Raw genomic sequence first — 19950 nt, forward strand, 5'->3', positions numbered from 1 at the left:
AGAATGTTTCAAAATGTTAAATTTTACATTTTGCTTCTTGATTTGTATACTCTTTATTAATCTGATAATATTAAATTTTCAAAGCAGTTGCCGACCCCGGGTGGGCTTTTCTGACCCCCAGGTGATCCCAGACCACAGGTTACGGACCACTGCTCTATACCGCTCTTTGTGCTGAACATTTGTTTTAGATTTGTAGCAGAAAAGTGAGGTTCCCAGCCTCAGGTACTGGATTTTATACACAGTTATTAGTTTTTGAATATTGCACATGTGCCGATGGTATGTCCTCGGAGCACTGTCATCTGTCAGAAGAGTGTGTTTCTGCATGGTTCTGGATTTACTTAAGGCAAGAGGACTGTGGTGGATCCAGGCTTAAATGTTGTGAAATTGTGTTTGGTGTAGAGATCAGCTTGCTTTTTTCATAGTCCAATTGTTGGCACAAGTATACATGATTCCTTAATGCATAATGTGTACACCTGGACCTGCATTATATAGAAAGCACAGTCTCCTTGTTTGCTCCACCGAGCCCCATTCGCAGACTGGGGCTGTGGGACAGCCCCGATAGCTGTATGAGTGAAAGTAGACAAAGAGAAGCTGTTGGTTGCCATTAAGTAGTGTTCTAGGTAGAGTAGCATATGTTATGAGTGTCCTTTCATTGGTTAGGTTATGACTTGAGCCACATGTTGTGGTTGCTTCAGTGACTGTTGAATGACAATGTGGTGACAAGTCTGAATTTTACTTTGTTTTTCGGTCTCTGTCCTACAGACCACTTTAGCGGCCTGCTGTCGAAAGACCTATTGTGTACAATACCAATGCATTTAGAGAGGGCTTTCAGTCAGACCCCTTGCTTGTGATTGGTGGGCTTCCTTGTTAATCTAATTTGTTAAATTCTTATTTGATGGCCTTCCTACCGTCTCTTGTGTTTATCTGTCGCCTAAAGCATAGCAGCTTTACACTCTTTCTGATTGGATGAGCTTTATACTTCCACTGATTACATACTGGGACATAATTTTATTAAATGTTCATCACTCACTGGAATTGTATGGTTTCTTGCTCCCTCCACCGTGTACTTCTTTCACCTCCCATTAACTCTACACGGCTGCGGTGGTTTTGAACCTGTTGTTTTTGTATTCATACTGTCCTTAAACAGTAAATGTAGGACTTTTTACCTCCATTCAAATTATTTGCATTGGATGTATCTTCCTAGAATCTTGTTTTCTTTTTTAAAATAGGTTCTAGATCTTCCGAATTTATTAAAATGTTTGTAAAGAAAGGTTTCGCAGTACAAGTTTGGTTATTCTATCGTTTTCCACCACCGCTCCGTATATACTGTTTTTCTTAAATTGTCTTAATGTGCATTTGAATTTACCCATTAACAGCAGTTTTCCAAATAAATTGCGTATTAGGAGTCCTTGATTATAAACCTTTTAGCTCTGGCACCTGATTTTGTTTTATGTTCCATTTGCAATGCTTTCCATTTTAGCTCTTTGTATTTTTTCCATGCAAATGTCACAAAAGTCTCTGGAGAGTGGCATCATTGCAGACGCAGATGGGTTTATGCTAATCGTGATATTTTTCGAGAAGTCTAAGAGGAAATGAATTGACCATTCCCACCCGCCTGTCCTTTTGGATTTTTTTGTGATTTGAACTCAGTCCTGTAGTTTTTCAGAGTATTTGAGCTCACACAATGCTCCTCCTGAGAGAAAGAGAAAGGTTTGCAATGTGGCATCTGTAAGGCCAAAGCAGATGGGACCAGGAAGTCCTCAAGTGAAAGATGTCACAGTGGGTTAAACAACCCTAGAAGATTTCATCAACAAAGGGAATCCTTATTGTTGATGTTGCAGAACTGGGAGAGCGGTATAGATTACTTTGTCATTTGAAGACCCTTTAATAGTGCAGCCCTTATTGTTTAAGATGCCCAAAATTATCAGCAGGAGAAATATGCAGCAATTGTAATATAGAATTGCCCCTGCTTCACCTACGCCTAGTAGGCAGGCCAGAAAATGAAATAATTGAACTGTGTGCTTCACAGACCAAACCTTGCCTGCAACTAATTAGCTGTTTTTGTTTTTTTTGCAGGATCTTCCATAAGCAACGAGTCTTCCCCAGTTTCCTCACCAGCCACCAACCACAGCTCTCCCGCAAGCACACCCAAGCGAGGACCAATGGGCCCAATCATTGTCCCACCAGGAGGGCACAGTGTGCCAAGCACCCCTCCTGTAGTGACCATTGCACCCACGAAAACAGTCAATGGTGTCTGGAGAAGTGATGGCAGACAGGTGAGTTAACGCTGCTTTTCAGCCCACACGTGCTTAAAATGATTCTAGAGATATTTTTGTTGTAGATATGGCGGTTAAGATCAATGTTTGGCTTAAAACTTCAGTTGCAATTCTAAAAATTGGCTTTGGTGACGTGACAATGAACCGCATTGTGTCTGCACTTTAAATAACACTTTCCTGTGTATCATGCAATGAATGCTCCACTACCTACGCTATAAAACATGTTAATACAAGTAATGCTTGGGGAATGTCTCCTGTTCTACTCAACTGGTTGGATAGGCAGTCTACTATTGATGTGTCATATGTGTATAAAGTCTTCTAAGTGCATGGTGTAAAGATTAGTTGTAGCCATTCATGCTTGAGGGATCAGTAATTCAATGGTTTTAATTGCTGTTTTAATGGTAGCACATAACCAGATAGCTCTACAGCAGATCATATTGAATATTCTATGATCATCTGCTTTTAGGGTAGTGGGAAAAAGTAAGATGTATATAAAAAATTGCACAATATAAAAGTGACATAAAATGTAGAAATTAGACTGTACTTAAGATAATTCAAATGCACAATAAAAAGCAATAAGTTAAACTAAAAGTGAAATAAAGGGGAAAAATAAACATAAAGAGCAAAAAATGTAAAATCTTTATGGTAAAAGGTTGTAATCAATAGGGCACAATAAAAAGCAAAAACACTTGTGAGAAATGATGTAATAATTATCTTAATTATTATATTTGTTGTTTATATGGACCAATGTTCTTTTAAAAAAACTTTTCTGATAATGATAAAATGGAAACAGAAATTAACCCAAAAAAAATAGAAGTAAAGCTCAAAAATTTGTTAACAAAATCTCAGCTGCGAAAGATAACAAACAAGCATTGCATATCTGTTGAAAAATAGAATGAAAAATAATTCCAAAAAGTCTGGAGACTCCTAAATAGGACATAGGACGAGAAAGCTACATTGAAAAAAGCTTGAAAATATGAATCAAACCAAATCACTAAACAGGGTCGAAAAAACAAAAGGACAAAGAAAAGAAAACTAAAGGAAAACACGCACAATGAAAGAGTGGAAAACAAAATCTAAAAGCACAAGTATCAAATAAGGGCAATAACATCAAAAGGAAGTAATCTCTGGAAGATGGGAGCTATGGCTTACTGACTACCATTAGGAGAAAAACAATGTACAACAGAAATAGCGGGGGAAAAAAGATACTTATCAATTTCCGAATAGCAAAATAAATAAAACGGAATTTAAAAAAAAACTGACCGGAAGCAGAAAATGACTGTGAAGAGAACTTAAGGGAAATCTTAAGATGAGAGGACTGGTTCGGATAAAAAGCAACCTATGATAATGCAAACATATTGCAAAAAAGAAAGATGGGTGGAACAAGATTGAGAATATAATCAGAAAGGGAGAGCGGACTGCTGATTTTTAAGAAAGAACTGTTTCAGTACCAAAGCATGACATAAATGTGTTTGCTTTGTATGTGAAAGGGTTCTCCAACGAGAAGCCCTCCAGCTACCTGTGAGTAGCTCTCCTGTGTGCTGCCCAGCCTACTAAATTGGGTTTTGCTTGGCTAAATTAATATATGTGTACCAAAATTGAAAGGCGTGTATTTTTCAGAACTTATAAGCTGATGTTTGGAGAAAAAGGGTTGAATTCCCAAAATATATTTAAAGCTGATATTTTAGTGATAAGACATGGGGCATTGGGTGAGACTTATTACTAATATTATTACTTTGGTGTCAGAGGCATTGCATCTATGGCTGATATCTGTTACCCATGTAGAGGCATTCCACAGTAACAAAGCCTGTTAAGGTTGAGCCTATGCAGCGCACATGCGATGTCTGTCTGCAAGACCTGTTGTTATATCCTCCATCAGCTTTTGGCATGTCCATGAATTGCCATTTTTTCGTCGTTGTGCCATTATAGAAATATGGGTTTTTATTGGTGCATTGGGTCTGATTCTCCCGCCTTTGCGTGCTTGGGTCACGCCCAGGCGATTTCACTCATTGTTAGCTTGCATTGGCCATCCCAATACGTCCATCCGTTGTTCCTCCTTTTCATCCTGACTGCCTTTTTATTTTGTAGGCTATCACATTGTTTTCGGCTTTCAGGCCATCCTGCAAAGTGGCAATTTCTGTCCGGTAGCTGTTGAGCTATGCCAGTAGCTCTAACTCAAAAAAATGCGAGATCTATTGCTTTCTAATGCTTTTTACATTACTGCTGGCAATTCTGCCTGATGTATTCATGCTACTACTCCTGGTAATCTTGCACAGGGTGGCTAATAATGTAGTCTGGTCGGATATGGTCACAATTATAACACTAATAATATCAATAGCTCAGAATGTTTTTCATTGAAGATAAGTAGCTCCAGATGCTGCTTGCTACACGCCGAGAATGTTTCTGTGATCTCCAGAGAGAACTGGCAGTTATGGGGTGGTGACAAATGCAGAGCTACACAGAGGCACAACAAAGGGAGTGGCTGCTAAGGAGGGTATAAGGCAGTGCTTGGAAGCACCCAGAAGAGCTCCCGCCTCCAAGATGCTTGGCAACTGGCACACAGTGAGTTTAGCACCCTCACACCTAGACAGGAAATCTAATTCTAGCCAGAGACAATAAATAGAGAAGAACAACAACAAAGGGGACATGTTTTTTTTTTTGCTTCCATCTCGGTAATCCTGCCCAGAGACCCAGATTAAGGCAGAAACTGAGGGGAGAGGCTCTCATTATGGAAATATTGTGGGATCTGCTGGGGTCTTATAGGAGAATAAATGCAAAAACAACAGTTGATGGACAGAATGCAGAACAATATCATACATTCACCCCAGTACAGAGCTCTGGGCCTAAATCCATCGTTTTTTTGCTCACCATGCGATTCCAGTTTGAACCCAGCCATATGCAAATCAGTCTTGACCCTGTGCCCCATGGGAACAGTCCAGCCCGAACTGCCAAGCCAGGTCCTCCCTGGACTGGAAACAAGCATCCAAGGACCGGTTTCGGGCTTTCAGCCCTCATCAGCCTGGATAGCTTGATTCCGATGGCATGCAGAGCACGGGACTCAAGTCTGAGCATATCCGTCCCACTCGGGGTGACAAATGCAAAAACAACAGTTGATGGACAGAATGCAGAACAATGTCATACATTCACCCCAGTACAGAGATCTGGGCCTTATAGAATAGAATGAAGATTTTTCTCTCTGATATAGGCACTTGAGGATATTGAGAGGTAGCTGGCCGCAATGGAAAATGACCATATGGCTGTCCAGATGAAGATGACTGTCATGGAGGGCAATATCATGAAACTGGGAGATGCCGCTCAGAATGACCAGTGATTTCACAACTGTGCCTTCTTTTCCAAGGGGTATCCAGAGAATAAAATGCAAAATGCTGAGAAGCGAGATTAAGGCCACCAAACTTTTATCGAATTCTGGGTCTTACTATTTCTGAGGAGGGGAGTGACCTCCATTTGATGGTCCAGTTCTTCCTACAGCAGATTGTCCTGAGAGACCTAGCCGATAATCATGTGTCGATGGTAAGAGACCAGCGGCTGGCAATTCAAGAGCACAGAGGGTAAACAGATGGTCCTAGGCACAGTGCTTTTAGAGCTTGGCGACAAACGGGAGAGGAAAATGGTGGCTAAGCTCCTGAACCTAAACCCAGTTGAGGGTCTGTGAGAAGGGTAAGGCGTTTTTATTTTTGGAACCTGAAGCCATCTGGGCTTATCTTGCCTCCATTACTAAACTACATGGTAGTGTGGAGTAGTAGAGGGTGGTCTACAGAGTCCTTTGTGTATATTTCTAGTTTAATGTTCCTCTCGCTATTTAAGTGAGAATAGTACCCGAATATGTTCCTCCCAGTGATTTTTGTAGTGTTTGCAATCATTTGTAAAGTATTGACAGAGCCCTTCACTGCTGAACTTTTCTGAATCCCGAGGGAGATTTTGAAACTTAAATACATCAATGGCCACTGGGGTCAGTACAATCATAGGGCACTGTTTGGAAGCCTATTCGAGGGTTCATTCCAAATATTCTTCCCAAGTAGGCATTAATACATTTTCCTGTGGTTCCTTTATTCTTTAAGGCCATCCTTTCCATGGTCTTTAACTACTTTTTAGTCTAATCATTTTCTTGTATGAAAACAGAGAAGATAAGTCAATGACGAAAAACGTTACTTACCTGTAACAATAGTTCAATCTAGAGATAAAGTAGTTTCAGAATATATGAAAGTGCACCTCCAAAATCAAACTTTTTTTGTATTATTTTTTTTAATATTTCCTACTATATTTCGTCTGTTTCCAGATATAGAAAGCTTAAGAACTTGAGGAGCCTGCAGGTTTTCTAATACCTATTTAATTTGAAACTTACATTTTGAGGTAGGTTTTCACTGTGTTGAATGGCAGGAAAAGCCTAATAGGGTATTGCCTGAAATCTACTGTGGTTCCATCCTGGCCAGAGTTATTACTAGGGCTCGAAATTAGTTCACACATCCCACCCATGACTTTCTGTTTGCTGTCAGTAAGATTCAACCGGGACAGCATTGAACATTCAGCTTGAGAATTCATCAAAATTGCAGAAAATACATTATAATGGTTAAAAGTCATTAGTTCCTTGCACTGTGAAAAGAGACCTGTACAAACCAAGTGTTGCTCTCAATTGTTCAGTTGGGTGAAATGTTTCAGGGGAAGGCTGTCTTGGGTGCCTGTGCTTGTTGTTGCTGCATGCTAAGCAACCCCTGCGGCTTCAAAGCGCTTTCACTTCCTGATACCTACCTCCAAAGCATTCCAACCCCACTGCTGGTCTGCATCTATCTGCTCGGCAGCGAATGAAACTCTTCTTGCCAAAGGGGATTGCTCTAAAGAGGCTGTAACTAGATTTGCAGATGATGTATGGTCCATTAGTTACATCTCATTGACTCCAGAACACAAGTAATCCTGTTATTTATGGGGGGGGGGGGTCAGAAATAAAGGGATAAAAATAGCTTCATAGGTTCTGGCTGAATGACTTCTTCGCGGGGACAGTGGTTGGACGCAGGAAACAGGCGCTCAGCAATAGGTCATTGGTATTCACCTGGTTATTCCAGTCTCCGGCGGTCCTGTTTTTTATTTGTTATGTTTTTTGGAGGTGGGGAGAGGGACGAGCGAGAGTGCATTTAGTGTTCTGATTCTACCATCACTTCGACAGTGAGGTATTTTGTCCCGAATTACACCATACATATGTTTCTGCATTAAAACATCAGGAAAACGCCCGCTTTAAAAATACTGAACCCAACAAAATGGAGAGAATAGGTCTTTGTGAATGGACGTGGACTTGGCACAGATGAGGTTTGTCTAAGTCGGTCCATGTATACAAGATTCCACCTTGGATTCTTCATTTCAAGGAAGGTTCTCACTTTTGTCCTTTTTCCCTGATTTCTAATGGGATGGACACTAGGCGACCATCCTCGGTTAGAGCAGCAGGTATTGTCCAAGTAACTTCTCTACCACCAACCCCTGCATCAACCCATCTGTAGACCAGGATGCTTGACCGAAACAACCGAAGACTTAGGGTACCTCTACCCAGCAGCGGGGGATCAGAGACTGCAGTATAAATGTCAAAAACTGGGTACAGGGTAAAAACACATTTGTTTGTACTCCCTCAAACTAGCCAAAATAACTTCTGTTAAGTTGCGCTTCTTCGATTACTCGTCTCACATTGTGGAGGTAATCGGCAACACCACAATTTCATATTGATTAATAATGCCTGTACTTAAGTGCCAATACATAATGGTCCTTTTAGTTGATGTTTCAAAAAAATTCTTCTCAATTTTTTTTTTTGGGGGGGGTGAGTTTTATATAGCGCGAAGTAGACCCCAGACTTTGGGTATCAGAGCGCTTTACTTGAGCATCAGCTTGGTTACAGAAGGACACGTTCATTTTTGTTAGACACAGGGAGATTAAGTGATTTGCCCAGAATGACAGGATGTTGAGCGTCGTTGCCGAGACTCGAACCCGGTTCCTTAGGTCCGTAAGGCTACATCCTCTCCATTTTGTCTTTAGCTACCCATGGTACCCATCCTGCTCTGTTTCGAGCCCTTCAGTAAATAAAAACATGTATTTGTTTGTTAATAAGCTGCAAGCTACACCTCTCACGCCGGGCTCTCTGCGGGATTTTTACCGCTCCCACTCTTTTGCTGCCGATAATATCTCCTCTCTCCTCTCTTGCACGCGGCTCCCAACCCCTGGAGGTGAAAGGCAAGGCCGTACATCATCTGCCGTCACCATCTCACCCCGACCCCGCCGATGTCTCCCGGTGCCCTCCCCTGTACATTGCAATCATTATCACAAGAAAAACCTTCTGGAGGAGGTCAGGGAGGGCCGCCTGTGGGCGCTGGAGCGAGGTCAGGGGTCAGGCGCCAGGGCGCAGAGGTGAGGACCGCTCTGCTTCGGGAGGCGCGAGGGAACAGCTGCTTCTTCTCATTACCATCTCTGACCGAGGAGGCCATCTTTGTCAATTAAGCCATCTTTGTCAATTAATTATGGGTGATGTAGCTTGTTAATAGATGAACTGCGCAAGGAAAGCCTGTGCGTGTTTGTGGCAACAGTGCTGGGCAGACACAAGCCCGGGGGCGGAGGGGGGGGGGGCCGAGGGAGCCGGCTTTACTGAGGGGAGGGGGGCGGGAGGAGGTGGTCGAGTGGAGGCCCCGCACCCCGCCTGCCTGCTGTATGTTTAGGCTGATGCCCTGGCTAGGGGATAGGAAGACGGATAGCCCTTCATTAAACTTGCCCGGGTTTTTTCGGTGCTCTCAGATACACACCATCATTGAGTGCAGCCATGCAAGTGTCTGCTTCCACTGCAGCACAATCGAGGTCAGCCGCGCCCCGCGTCACTGCCTGCAGCCACCACTGTGCACCAGGGCTTTTAACCGCATTACAGGCCCTCGGGCAAAGCAGTGCACCGGGCCCCGCCTACACAACCATTCACAGGAATAAAAATGTTTAACGGAAAATCAGTGTTAAATTCAGGTGTGCTTGGGGCCCCTATGCTGGTGGGGCCCCCGGGCAACTGGCCAGCGTGCCCTTGCGTTAAGACTGGACTGCTGTGCACAGCACACAGGCTTAAATTAAGCACAGCCGATGCAATTACGGTGCAGTGCTACAAACATGCTTCCTAATTTAACCATGCCTCAGAGAAATATATTGTTCTCTCTCATTCAGAAAGGGTATCTGGGCAAAGGTGCCCCCAATGTTCAACTGTGTCGACACAGAGGGTGGGCCACCAGGAAGATATTCACTTAGTTAAAATTGGCAAATATTTGCCTGGTGCAAAATAATGAGGATAGTTGGGAAGTGGGGTGTAGGTGGGAGGAGGGTTTGTGTGTGTGAACAGAGGTGCACGTTCTTGGTGTGACAGTACTGAGCTCTGGGCAACCATTTGTTGCTAAAATTACCACACCTGAGTGCGTGCCTGCCAGTTAGTGCACGCGCCTGCTGGTTAGTGCACGCGCCTGCTGGTTAGTGCACGCGCCTGCTAGTTTGTTTGCGTCCCTTTCTGCTGTTCATACATGTTTTTTTTCCACCCACCTGTCTACTGCGCCTTCCTCTCCTGTAACATTTTTTTGCCGGAAACGATAAATGCTGCCATCTAGGCCACGTGGGGTGAAAAACGGTTTCTCTTAAAAGGAGCCACACAAGTCTAAAAGACACAACAGGAAGCAAAGAACAGGAGCAAACAAAGACACGGTGAGAGGTGTGCGCGAGCGAAGCTTGAACTCTGATTTTGACTTCTTTTGACGTCTCTGAACTGCCTTTCTGCCTCGCCACACATCCAGGGTACCGCTGAGAGGCAGCGGCTCCCACTGCTCTCACAAATCCATTAGAATGGCTTTTATAAGCCTTTTAAAGGTACCACTGAGATCTTCTGAGCGCTGGTTGGATCTGTGCCAGGCGAAGCTCGTGTTAAACGGACCAGATCAAATATTCTGCATCGAAAGGATAAGAAGTGGCATGTCTACCATTTGATATTCCATGTTCTCCATGTCGATCTTGGCGGGGTACGGAGGGGTGCTGATAGGTGCAATGCCGCATGTTTGGATCCTGCCTGGAGGTGGTTGGTGGGGAGAGCCTTGCATTGGTGGGTGTAGAACCTGGTTTTGTCAACAGATATAATTTCCCCTCCTTTGTTGTTTTTCACTCCATGCAGTGCCTTAAAGAACCTGTACCAAGTGCTGGATGCAGCTAAAACAGACAACGCCTCAAGCAGTTCGGTCCATCTGGGCTCTGCACGCTGCATCGAAGGATGCCTCGCCTGACTTGCCTTGTATTTTTACCAGTCGAATGCCTTCTCGCTGCAGGGATCTGTATCTGCCCGACTGAAGCAGGCAGTGACCACTCCACGGCTAAAGAAACCTTCAGGAGATCCCAAGGGCCTCTCCGGCACCAGACCAACTTCTAACAACCCCGGCTACAGAAAACTGCGGAAAGAGAGTAACAAGGGGACCCCAGGAATATTAGAAAGAAAAGTTAGAGGCAGAGTCCTTGTCAACAAACCTCTGCGAGGAATTAGACGAGGATTATCCAGTAGCCTTGATCTTTGTGCTGCCTATATCCTGGATACACCAACAGATTCTATTAATGTCTTGACTGCCATATGGTCGAATATATCAGTCATGAAAATTTGGTCCTAGTGCACTCCAACTGCTTTTATGTACCTCATAGGCACGTGCTGCAGAATCAAAGAGAACTGCCCCTCAAATGCTTACATAACGTTTGTACAAACATTAGAGAAAGTATCTAGTTCAGGAGTTTGCAGGCACCCTGTGGTCAAGAGAATAAATCATCGGCAGTATTGGCCAGAAGTGTCTGGCACAATAATGGACTGTACTTGCTCCTTCGTCTCAGATCGGGTCAGCCGAACCCAGCAGGAACAAAGTTTTGTGTGCGGAATCTCAGGGCTCCTGTTGCCACCGCTATGACTCCAGTTTTCATGCACCTACTTGCCAAATCTTGAATCCCTACCACACTTCATCCTGGATATTTGCCATTGATCCCTAGATCTTCGTGTGGCTGGAGGGGGATTCTGGTTGTGAAGTAACCTCAGTAAGCACCTCAGCATGTACTCCTTTGGATGAAGGGATGTTTGCTGTGCTTGAAGGGTGGACAACTTGGCTATTCATTGTAAGAAATGGCCCCAACACCAACACAAGCCTTTCGCCGTCATAGCCTCTTTCACTGGTCTTAGCCAGAACTCCAACACAAAAAACATTGACTTGAAGGAGTCTTATCCGACACATAGGTGGTCTTCGTACCTTAAATAACTCTGTGGAACAAATAACAACTTTTGCCACTAAGAATTGTTTGCCCTCTAATGGTAAACGGAGTCAGGTCCTAACAAAGATCGAGTACTGTAGATCTTTTTGCAGGCTTATCAGGGTCATACATTTTGATTAATAAAAGGCAAAGAATCTAGAAGTGGTTGACTTAAATATGGATGAATCTCAAAGATGACAATGCCCCTGCTTTGAATTAAAATGACACCAGAGTCCAATTTAAGCAGTTATGCACAGCTTGCAAGGCCTTCTGGTAACAGTTCCTATTATACCTGTAAAACCTGGCCTCCCACTATTTTCTCTCGATTAACCTCATATCCAAGTACGCTGCCTGACTTTGCCGAAAGTTTAGGCCCACGTCTTTGTAATGAACTGAAACCAACTTTATGATGCTTAGTGAATTGCCTGAAGTTTGGGGAAGACCTGGAAGCCACTCTTTTGTCGGGTGTCAGGCCCCAACAGAGTACACTGTCCTATTCAAAAACTCCCATAACACTGATATTGTTTCTACCAGGGGAATTAATTTTGTCGCACAACTAGGACTTGTCTTTGAGCCATTCAATACCCTCCCTGAGGATCAATGTATTGGATGGGGATATTAAATGTTCACAAATTCTACCACCAATTGCTCTGAAGATGCCACTTTGGGTGGACTGTCTGGCCCAGTACATCCACCCCCCATAATAATTTATTGTCCTCGTTTCCTTTGTTTAACGGACAGAGCCACCATCACATCCTCGTTTGCCACCCCCCCAATAACAAATTCTAAATTACTCGAGTTACTCCACTTTTAGAGTGTGTGGCATTCGGTTGTGGGCGTCTGGTGTTGAACGCTGTTAAACTCTTTGAATTTCTTTACCCGAAAGTTGAAACCTGCCCCTGGGAGGCATTAAACCGTAGCAGGGTGGTCTGAAACTCATTCCACACTGTAGATACTCTAGTTGGGAAGTTCTCTCATTTACAAGCTACGAGCCTTCTTTTCAATTCCTACACCTCATTGCTCAAAATGATCCCTGCACGGCGGACTGTAGAATGCAAGAATTGTACCACCATCAAGCCCTGGTTGGAAAAGCAAAGCCATTGGTTTCTTTTCGGACATCTTTTCCTTCATGCTAATCCACCCTTTTGTTAGAATCCTTAGAAGTGCTCAGAGTGTATGAATTCCTACTTCCTTGCAGTACTCTGTGAAGTCTTGATGCAATACCATCCCTGTGCTGCAGTCATTCTCTTTTGTCACTAGCTTCGGCTTCGTGGCGCTGTTTTTTTTTTTTGTTTGCCATGGGTAGCCTGAGCGGGCTACAAAGGCTAACACCAGAGCTGTCGGAGTCTTTGGTCCACCATCTTGCCTGTGCCAAAGGATGATTTCAGGAAGACCAGGATGCGCGTAGACAGTTCCCACAACGTTCTTCCTGGTCTGCTGCCAAGTTCTTTTGTGTTGCAGGGATTTCTGATTGACAAGCTTTGTGTGAACCATTTTTTGTGCTATTTGATTCCCCGATACACGGGAAATGGCTTGCTGGAGGTCATCATTTGTTCATAAATTATGACAAAGCAAGACAGACATTGGTAAAGACTGGTGAACACTAGTATGCAATTAACTCAAAATGTGGAATTCCCTAAGCTGCTGCCTTTTTTTCTCCATGTGTGAAAGTAATTATCAGTAGCCTAAAATACTGTAGAGTATTGTTACTTTCTTGCTTGTCGTAAATGGTGTTGTTTTTCTCAACATTGATAACCAAGTGTCTTGTTAAAAGTGCCATATTTGCTGCTCTAACTAAAAAGTTGACGTTTCAATCTGTTTGGATCATTGTACTGTTTTCTGGACTCCATCTTGGCTGTGGGTTACCTTGGTGCTGGGGTGCTAAATCAGTTTCTCTTTCTGTTGCAGCCTGACCATGGACCCAGAGGCAGCAGCAGCAGTAGCAGCAGGGAGCGGATGCTTGCCGAGCAGCAGCTCCCACAGGACAAGGCGGGAGGTTCTTCGGTTCCCGCGCACCTGCTGGCTTCACCGTACTCCTTTGCAATCCCGCCGAACAGCGTCGTGCAGGATTCCCGGTTCCCACCCTTGAAGTAAGTTTTCCCCAGAACGAGAAGGCTGCCAGGAATTGATTCAACCCTTTTTAATTTTTTATTATCACTTTTTTTATTTATTTCGTGTTTCTGAATCAGATTGGCGTCACAACCTCAGTTGTTGACCTTTATAAATCAGTGTTGTAACAACTCTACTGTCTACTATACTTTATGTACTTCTTGGTTTAATTATTGTAGATTAAATCTGATGCATATGTTAAACTAAGCAGGAGCCATCTTTGTGGTCTCTCTAAATCGGTTTTTAAAACATACGCGTAGATCAATTACAAACCCCAGAAGGACTCCAGAAATAATCCAAACTGTGTAGTCGTCCTACTTTTGTCCACAAGAGTGGGATGGAGGCCAGAATTTGAGTTCATCCACATAAGATGAATTTTATTGAACCAGTCAGTCATTTGCTTGAAAGGGTGGCATGCCTCGTCGCCTCATTTTTCTACGTTGGAGACCCAGTCTACTGCCAGCCCGAAGCTCTACCATTGATGGTTACTCTCTTACTGCGTTGTCTTACACAATCATTAATCCGTTCTACAATATATTTGCTTTTCAAACAGCTTGCCTCTTTCTCTTGAGTACTTTAACTAGTACGTGATTTACTTCAGTCAAGGTAGAATAAGTTGACCTGGCGTTTCCTTTGTCCAGTAAACTAATTATCTAGTTTTGTGGGTAAAAAAAGTTAATTGCTTTTGCAAGCCTGACCCTTCCTCCTGTGTGTAATCCTCAGAATGTTTTCTTTCTCACTATCAGTCTCTTTTGGGCTTAGAACTAGCTTTGTAGCTTACTGTGTTTTTAATATTGGTGGTTGTGAAACCCGCTTTCATGTTTTGAATGAGAGCATGTGCAGTGGTCTGCTATCTTTGAGGTTCTGGGTGTTTTTCATTCTTGCTACCCATGCTGTATTTGGGGTTTTCACTGTATCCCTTAGAGGTAGCTCCAAAATTGGGTGCAGAACTTGAGGTGGCTGTTGTGTCTGTGCCAGTGAATACGCGGACGCGAGAGGGGCTCGGGGAAGAAACGTCAAAATGTATTGAAAGTGGTCACCTGTGTGCCTTTGTGGGATACATTGTCTATTATAGACATTTGTCATTTTCCTATACCCTCTCTGCATTTTTATGTTGAGTGTGGTCATGTAAAGATACCACAAACTCCTGTTCAACCTGTATTCCTGCTCTAGAGAATTAATCTATCAATGATCCATACTACAAGACACTAAAGTTAAAAAAAAAATCAAAATTATTATTAAATATATTGCTTGTACAAAAGTATTGATGCCATTTAACAATTCATTATGGAAATACAGTGGCGTAGGGAACCTCCCACTCTAGCAGCTTAAGCCGGGGCTGTCTTTTGGCTCGGAGGGCTGGTGAACTGTGTCCCACTATAACATTGATTTGTTATTTGTGGGAAGACGAAATTCACATAAATGTTACTCTTGGTGGAAACCACAACAGAGGGTTGCAGCCTGTGAAGGAAACAAACAAAGAAGAAAGATGAGAATAGGGAAAAACAAAGAGTGGGAATCAAAGTGAGAAAGTAAGCATGAGCAAAGAAGGTAAGGGGGTAAAATTGGATGAATCAAGCTGGGTAGATAGAAGTAAAAAAGAATGAGACTAGTGAGGAAGAGTGAAAGGAAAGGAAATGTTAAAAGAAGAAAGGAAGAAAAGGAGAAAGTTATATTTGAAGGGTGCATGGATGGAGAAGTGGAAGGGAGATAAGAAGCAAAGTTTAAATGGAGAATAGATGATAGGGTGCCCGGAGGATGGATAGAAGAGTGTGGTATATAAATAAATAATACCGGATCTATTTTTGAATGAATGAATGAATAACAGATAGCTCAATAAATAAGAGTCAAGATTCGAGGTAGTAGGAGTTTTTGCAGGTTTAATACAGCATAAGGACAGGAACAGGACAACCTGCATAGGAATAGGATGACAGGGCCCAGCAGCTGCTGGGGCTGGGTCTGGGATGAGCGCGCTAACTTTTAATAACAATACACGAGCATATATACATAGCGCAAACACATAGCATTACATTGCAGTAGGCGTAGCAGTGGGTGGAGCAGAAGGCGTGACGCGTAGCAGTCGCGAAAGATAAGAGAAAAAAGAGGTGTAACTGGGCGTATACATAGACATGTGGTGCAGACGTAACAGGATATGTCATGAATGGGGCGGAAACATAGGAGGGGGCTACCTAAGGAGCCGGGACCTCTAACCTGGTGGTGCGCGCAAACTGGTAATGACGTGTTACGAGGAGAAGCTGGGGGCTATGAACTCTGTGCTAGGAGCAGAGACTAAAGTCTGGAGGGTCGGAGCGACATGTACCTAAACCCTATCTGGTATCTAATGTTTAGGGAACATGTTGATATAAACTAGAAGTCATGAGGGGAAAAGCTAATTGACTCTAAGACTGGAGCATGCATTATTCTACATATAGTGCGTGATGAAGAATATTAAATGACCATTAAATACAGTATTTCTCTAACGTAGAGACGTGAAGGCTAGACAATGACGGAAACTATTGATGCAGTTCAGTAGCTTAGGAATGCAGAGAAGGAGGACTAAACTGATAGCTGGAATCATAACATATTCTTGGCAGACTCAGAGGCAGAGCCAAGCTGCACCGGGCACTGCGAGGCAGGAAGTAAGTGAAAGGTCGAGGATACAGGTGGGGGCTGCATCGCTCCTCAGCGAGGCTTCAGGAGACAGGAGCTGAATCTGATGTCCGGGCCCTGTTGAGGCCTGGAAATGGGGACTTTATAATGAAATAACGTGCACACTGAGAAACGTGGCAACATTACTTTACATATGCCTGGTATTCGTAGTATTCACGAGGACTGGAAACTAGCATACCAGAGGTGGACACAACTATAATTGCGTCTTGAATCGGACATGGGGAATACATATGCATATTGGTCATGCACACATAACATATGATGGATGACACGTAGTGACACAGAACATGGCAAAATTTACTTTTCCACATTCCCTCCTTGTCACTACGTTTCCATCAGGAAACATCAATATTCATGATACCATCTATCATTTCATACAGTACCATTTGTTCATCTCGAATTGTCTTGGAACGAGATTTAGAACGGGGCTTGGGACTAGGAATACAAGAGGTAGCACACATGCCGCAAATCGCAGGGCCACATTGTATACAGAGGCAGCAGCTGAATATGATCGCTACTGCGATACCTAGAAAGGACAGGACTTTCCATCCCCATGCAGAAATTATATTCCAGAACCAACCGGACCATGTCCAGGTGCCTGGATCTTGGTGTAACAGATGGGCAATTTTATGGAGTCTGGTTATAGCTGAATAAACAGACGGCGCGTTATTTGGAATGAAAATGCAACAACTGGATCCGAGGACTCTACAGGCCCCGCCCCTATCGGCCAGTATGACGTCAAGGACGAGACGATTCTGGAGCACAACAATTCTCATAAAGGATTGCTCTTCGGTTAAGTTACCTAGAGCGGAGGCAGTCTCATCTACTACTGCTTCAAGGGTTCTTGTTAACCTACGGATTAGCTTACTATTTACAACTGTACCTAAATAAGGGAACACACCTTTATCAATATCAATGAATTGTTCTGCAGCAGTTTCAGTATAATCGACAATCGGGAGGTTTCTCTTGTGTCTAGTATGTACTAGGAAGGAATTCCTATGGTAGTCAGGTGGGGCTAGGAAAACAGGTGGCAGTAGGAAGGCAATGTAACAGGTTCCCTCCCAATCGAGGGGCAGACGAACATATGCGGTCTGACCACAAACAAAATAAGAATGACGTGAAGCTTTAAAAATAGATTTCCCACTGTCACTATACTTGATAATAGTAGTACAATCACTATGTCCTACATGTACGGAACCATAATTACGAACACATAATTCGCCTTTAACTGGTAATACTGAAATAGCAGGTGAGTCTGGAGTAGTATCAGACTGAACATTCAGGACCATGAAATTCGACGAATAGTTACCTAAATTGTACACTTCATTTTCTAGATCTAAACCTGTTCGGTGGGGGAGACCTTGCTTGTCTGGGAAACATGTGCTGTTAAGAAAAGACATATCTGTTGAGGATGACGTTAACGTGGACCATGCTCCACACGAACCATTATGGGAAAAAGGATAAGGAAAGAGTGGCAGAACTCCCTTCGACGTCTGGAAAGGGGGGAGTCGACCACACACCCAACAATTAGTGGCATTGCTGGTCTGGTGTGAATAATGCAACATACGGATGAAGGTATTGTTACGCATAGCGAGGCGGTATGAATATTCGTGAGGAGGCAGATCACTAAACGTGTGTTCTACTGTAACATTAGAAGGCTTATTTACATGAGGAACTGGGAAACACAGGAAAAATGCGTAACTAGTGCAGGAAATCATTATGCTGATGAATAATATGAAACTTAGAAAAACGATACATCGGTTTGAGTTATGACTGACTCTCTCACTATGGGGGTCTATTTTATACATGTCAGAAACAGTCTAACCGTTTCACCTAGGGGAGGACTTATACAATCAAACTGACTGACTTATTTTACTAGACCGGAGTTTTTGCTTATACTCCTGCTGCGGAGTTTTCTCTAACAGGGGAGGGGTTGTATCAATGTCATTTGCGGGACAGTCCTTAGGAACAATGTTTTGACAAGTCTTGATATCCTGGAAAATGTTTTTGGAGACCGGCTTTAATCCGTAGAATTTCTTGACGTGCGAAAGGTGCACCCAGCCGCGGCGTCCTTCCAATTTCACGGCTGTACGGGTGGTGAGGAGGACCTGACGGGGCTCCTTCCAACGTGGCTCCAGCGGACTTGATCTGTCAAAGTTCCGGACGAGCACCATCGAACCTGGAACGATCTCATGCGGTGCCACCTCGGTATTGTCTGGAAATGCGGCGGCAACCTGTGAACGACATGAGTTGAGGGCAGACATCAAGGAAGCTAGGTAATCTGTCAGCATATTACATGAAACATCGGTAATACTTCGGGGTCTAGGAGTACCCCACATGTTAGGGGGGCGGCCGAAAACGACCTCATACGGGGACAGACCTGATCTGGAATGTGCGACCATGCGCATATAAAACAAAGCGACTGGCAGAGCTACTAGCCAGTCCACACCCTTATCTTTACATATTTTAGCAATTCGGATTTTCAGAGTCTGATTGTGTCTCTCGACTAGACCGGCTGCTTCAGGATGGCGTACACAATGAAACTTCCACTGGTACCCTAACAACAGGGAAACGTGCTTCATTAACTCTGAGGAGAATGGTTGACCGTTATCAGAATATACGACTCTAGGGAGTCCATATCGAGGGAAGAACTCACGAACCAACTGCTTGGCAGTGGTCGCGGCTGTGTAATCTGGGACTGGATATGCTTCTGTCCATCTGGACAAAGCGCATACAACTACAAGGACATACTTGAAACCTCGACATCGCTCCATCTGAATATAATCCATCTGGAGGACCTCAAAAGGGTGGTCAGGGGGCTGGAAACCACCTTGTTCCACCGGGACACTTTTACCTGGATTAAACTGACAACATATCATACAGGTACGGACTTTCTGCTTGGCTGCAGCTCGTAAATGCTTGTTGAACCAGATGTTCTGGATACTGTCTAACATTGCCTTTTCTCCTAAATGTGCTGGACTATGTGCGGTATTAATAATGACTTGAACCATAGAGTCGGGGAGAAACCATGTGGCTCTACCCTTCGTTAACCATCCTTGATCTGTCTGGACCCCTCCTTGTTCGGACCATTTCTTGATTTCATCGGGAGTAGCATGTAACTGGATATCTATGACATCTTGAGTAGGGTCCTTAACTGTCATGCATGTAATCGGATTTGGAGTGTGTGTCATGTTAACTGGAATGTCTGGAGTCTGTGCTGTAAGCTTGGCTGTGCGATCTGCTAGATCATTACCTTGAGAAATAATGTCAGTAACTTTCGTATGTGCTTTGCATTTCATGATAGCGATAGATGTCGGTAAGTGTATGGCATCTAACAGAGCTTGGATAAGGATACCATGCTGAATCTTGGTTCCATGAGAAGTCATGAAACCTCTCTCCTGCCAGAGCACTCCAAAGTCGTGTACAACTCCAAATGCGTAACGTGAATCTGTGTAAACATTAACTTTCAGGTTCTTGGCGTGTATGCAGGCTTGTGTCAGAGCAACTAGCTCTGCTGCTTGAGCGGACAGGGTATCAATACGGTGTGTTTTAATAACTTCGGTGTCAGTAGTAACTGCATACGCGGCGACTAGATCTCCTGTACTAGTTCTCA

General features: G+C 43.6%; 1 protein-coding gene across 7 annotated transcripts in view; it reads left to right on the forward strand.

Annotated features, from left to right (window-relative positions):
* Window positions 1-19950, forward strand: part of GSE1 (Gse1 coiled-coil protein) — a 1171749-nt gene that overhangs the window by 1091010 nt on the left and 60789 nt on the right. For all 7 annotated transcript variants that reach the window (XM_078669590.1, XM_078669592.1, XM_078669591.1 and 4 more), the window contains 2 exons: window positions 2077-2276; window positions 13467-13648. In XM_078669590.1, coding sequence (XP_078525716.1) covers window positions 2077-2276; window positions 13467-13648 — 382 coding nt within the window. The remainder of the gene's footprint in view (window positions 1-2076; window positions 2277-13466; window positions 13649-19950) is intronic.

The sequence above is a fragment of the Lissotriton helveticus genome, chromosome 12 (assembly GCF_964261635.1).
Source record: "Lissotriton helveticus chromosome 12, aLisHel1.1, whole genome shotgun sequence".
NCBI lineage: Eukaryota > Metazoa > Chordata > Amphibia > Caudata > Salamandridae > Lissotriton > Lissotriton helveticus.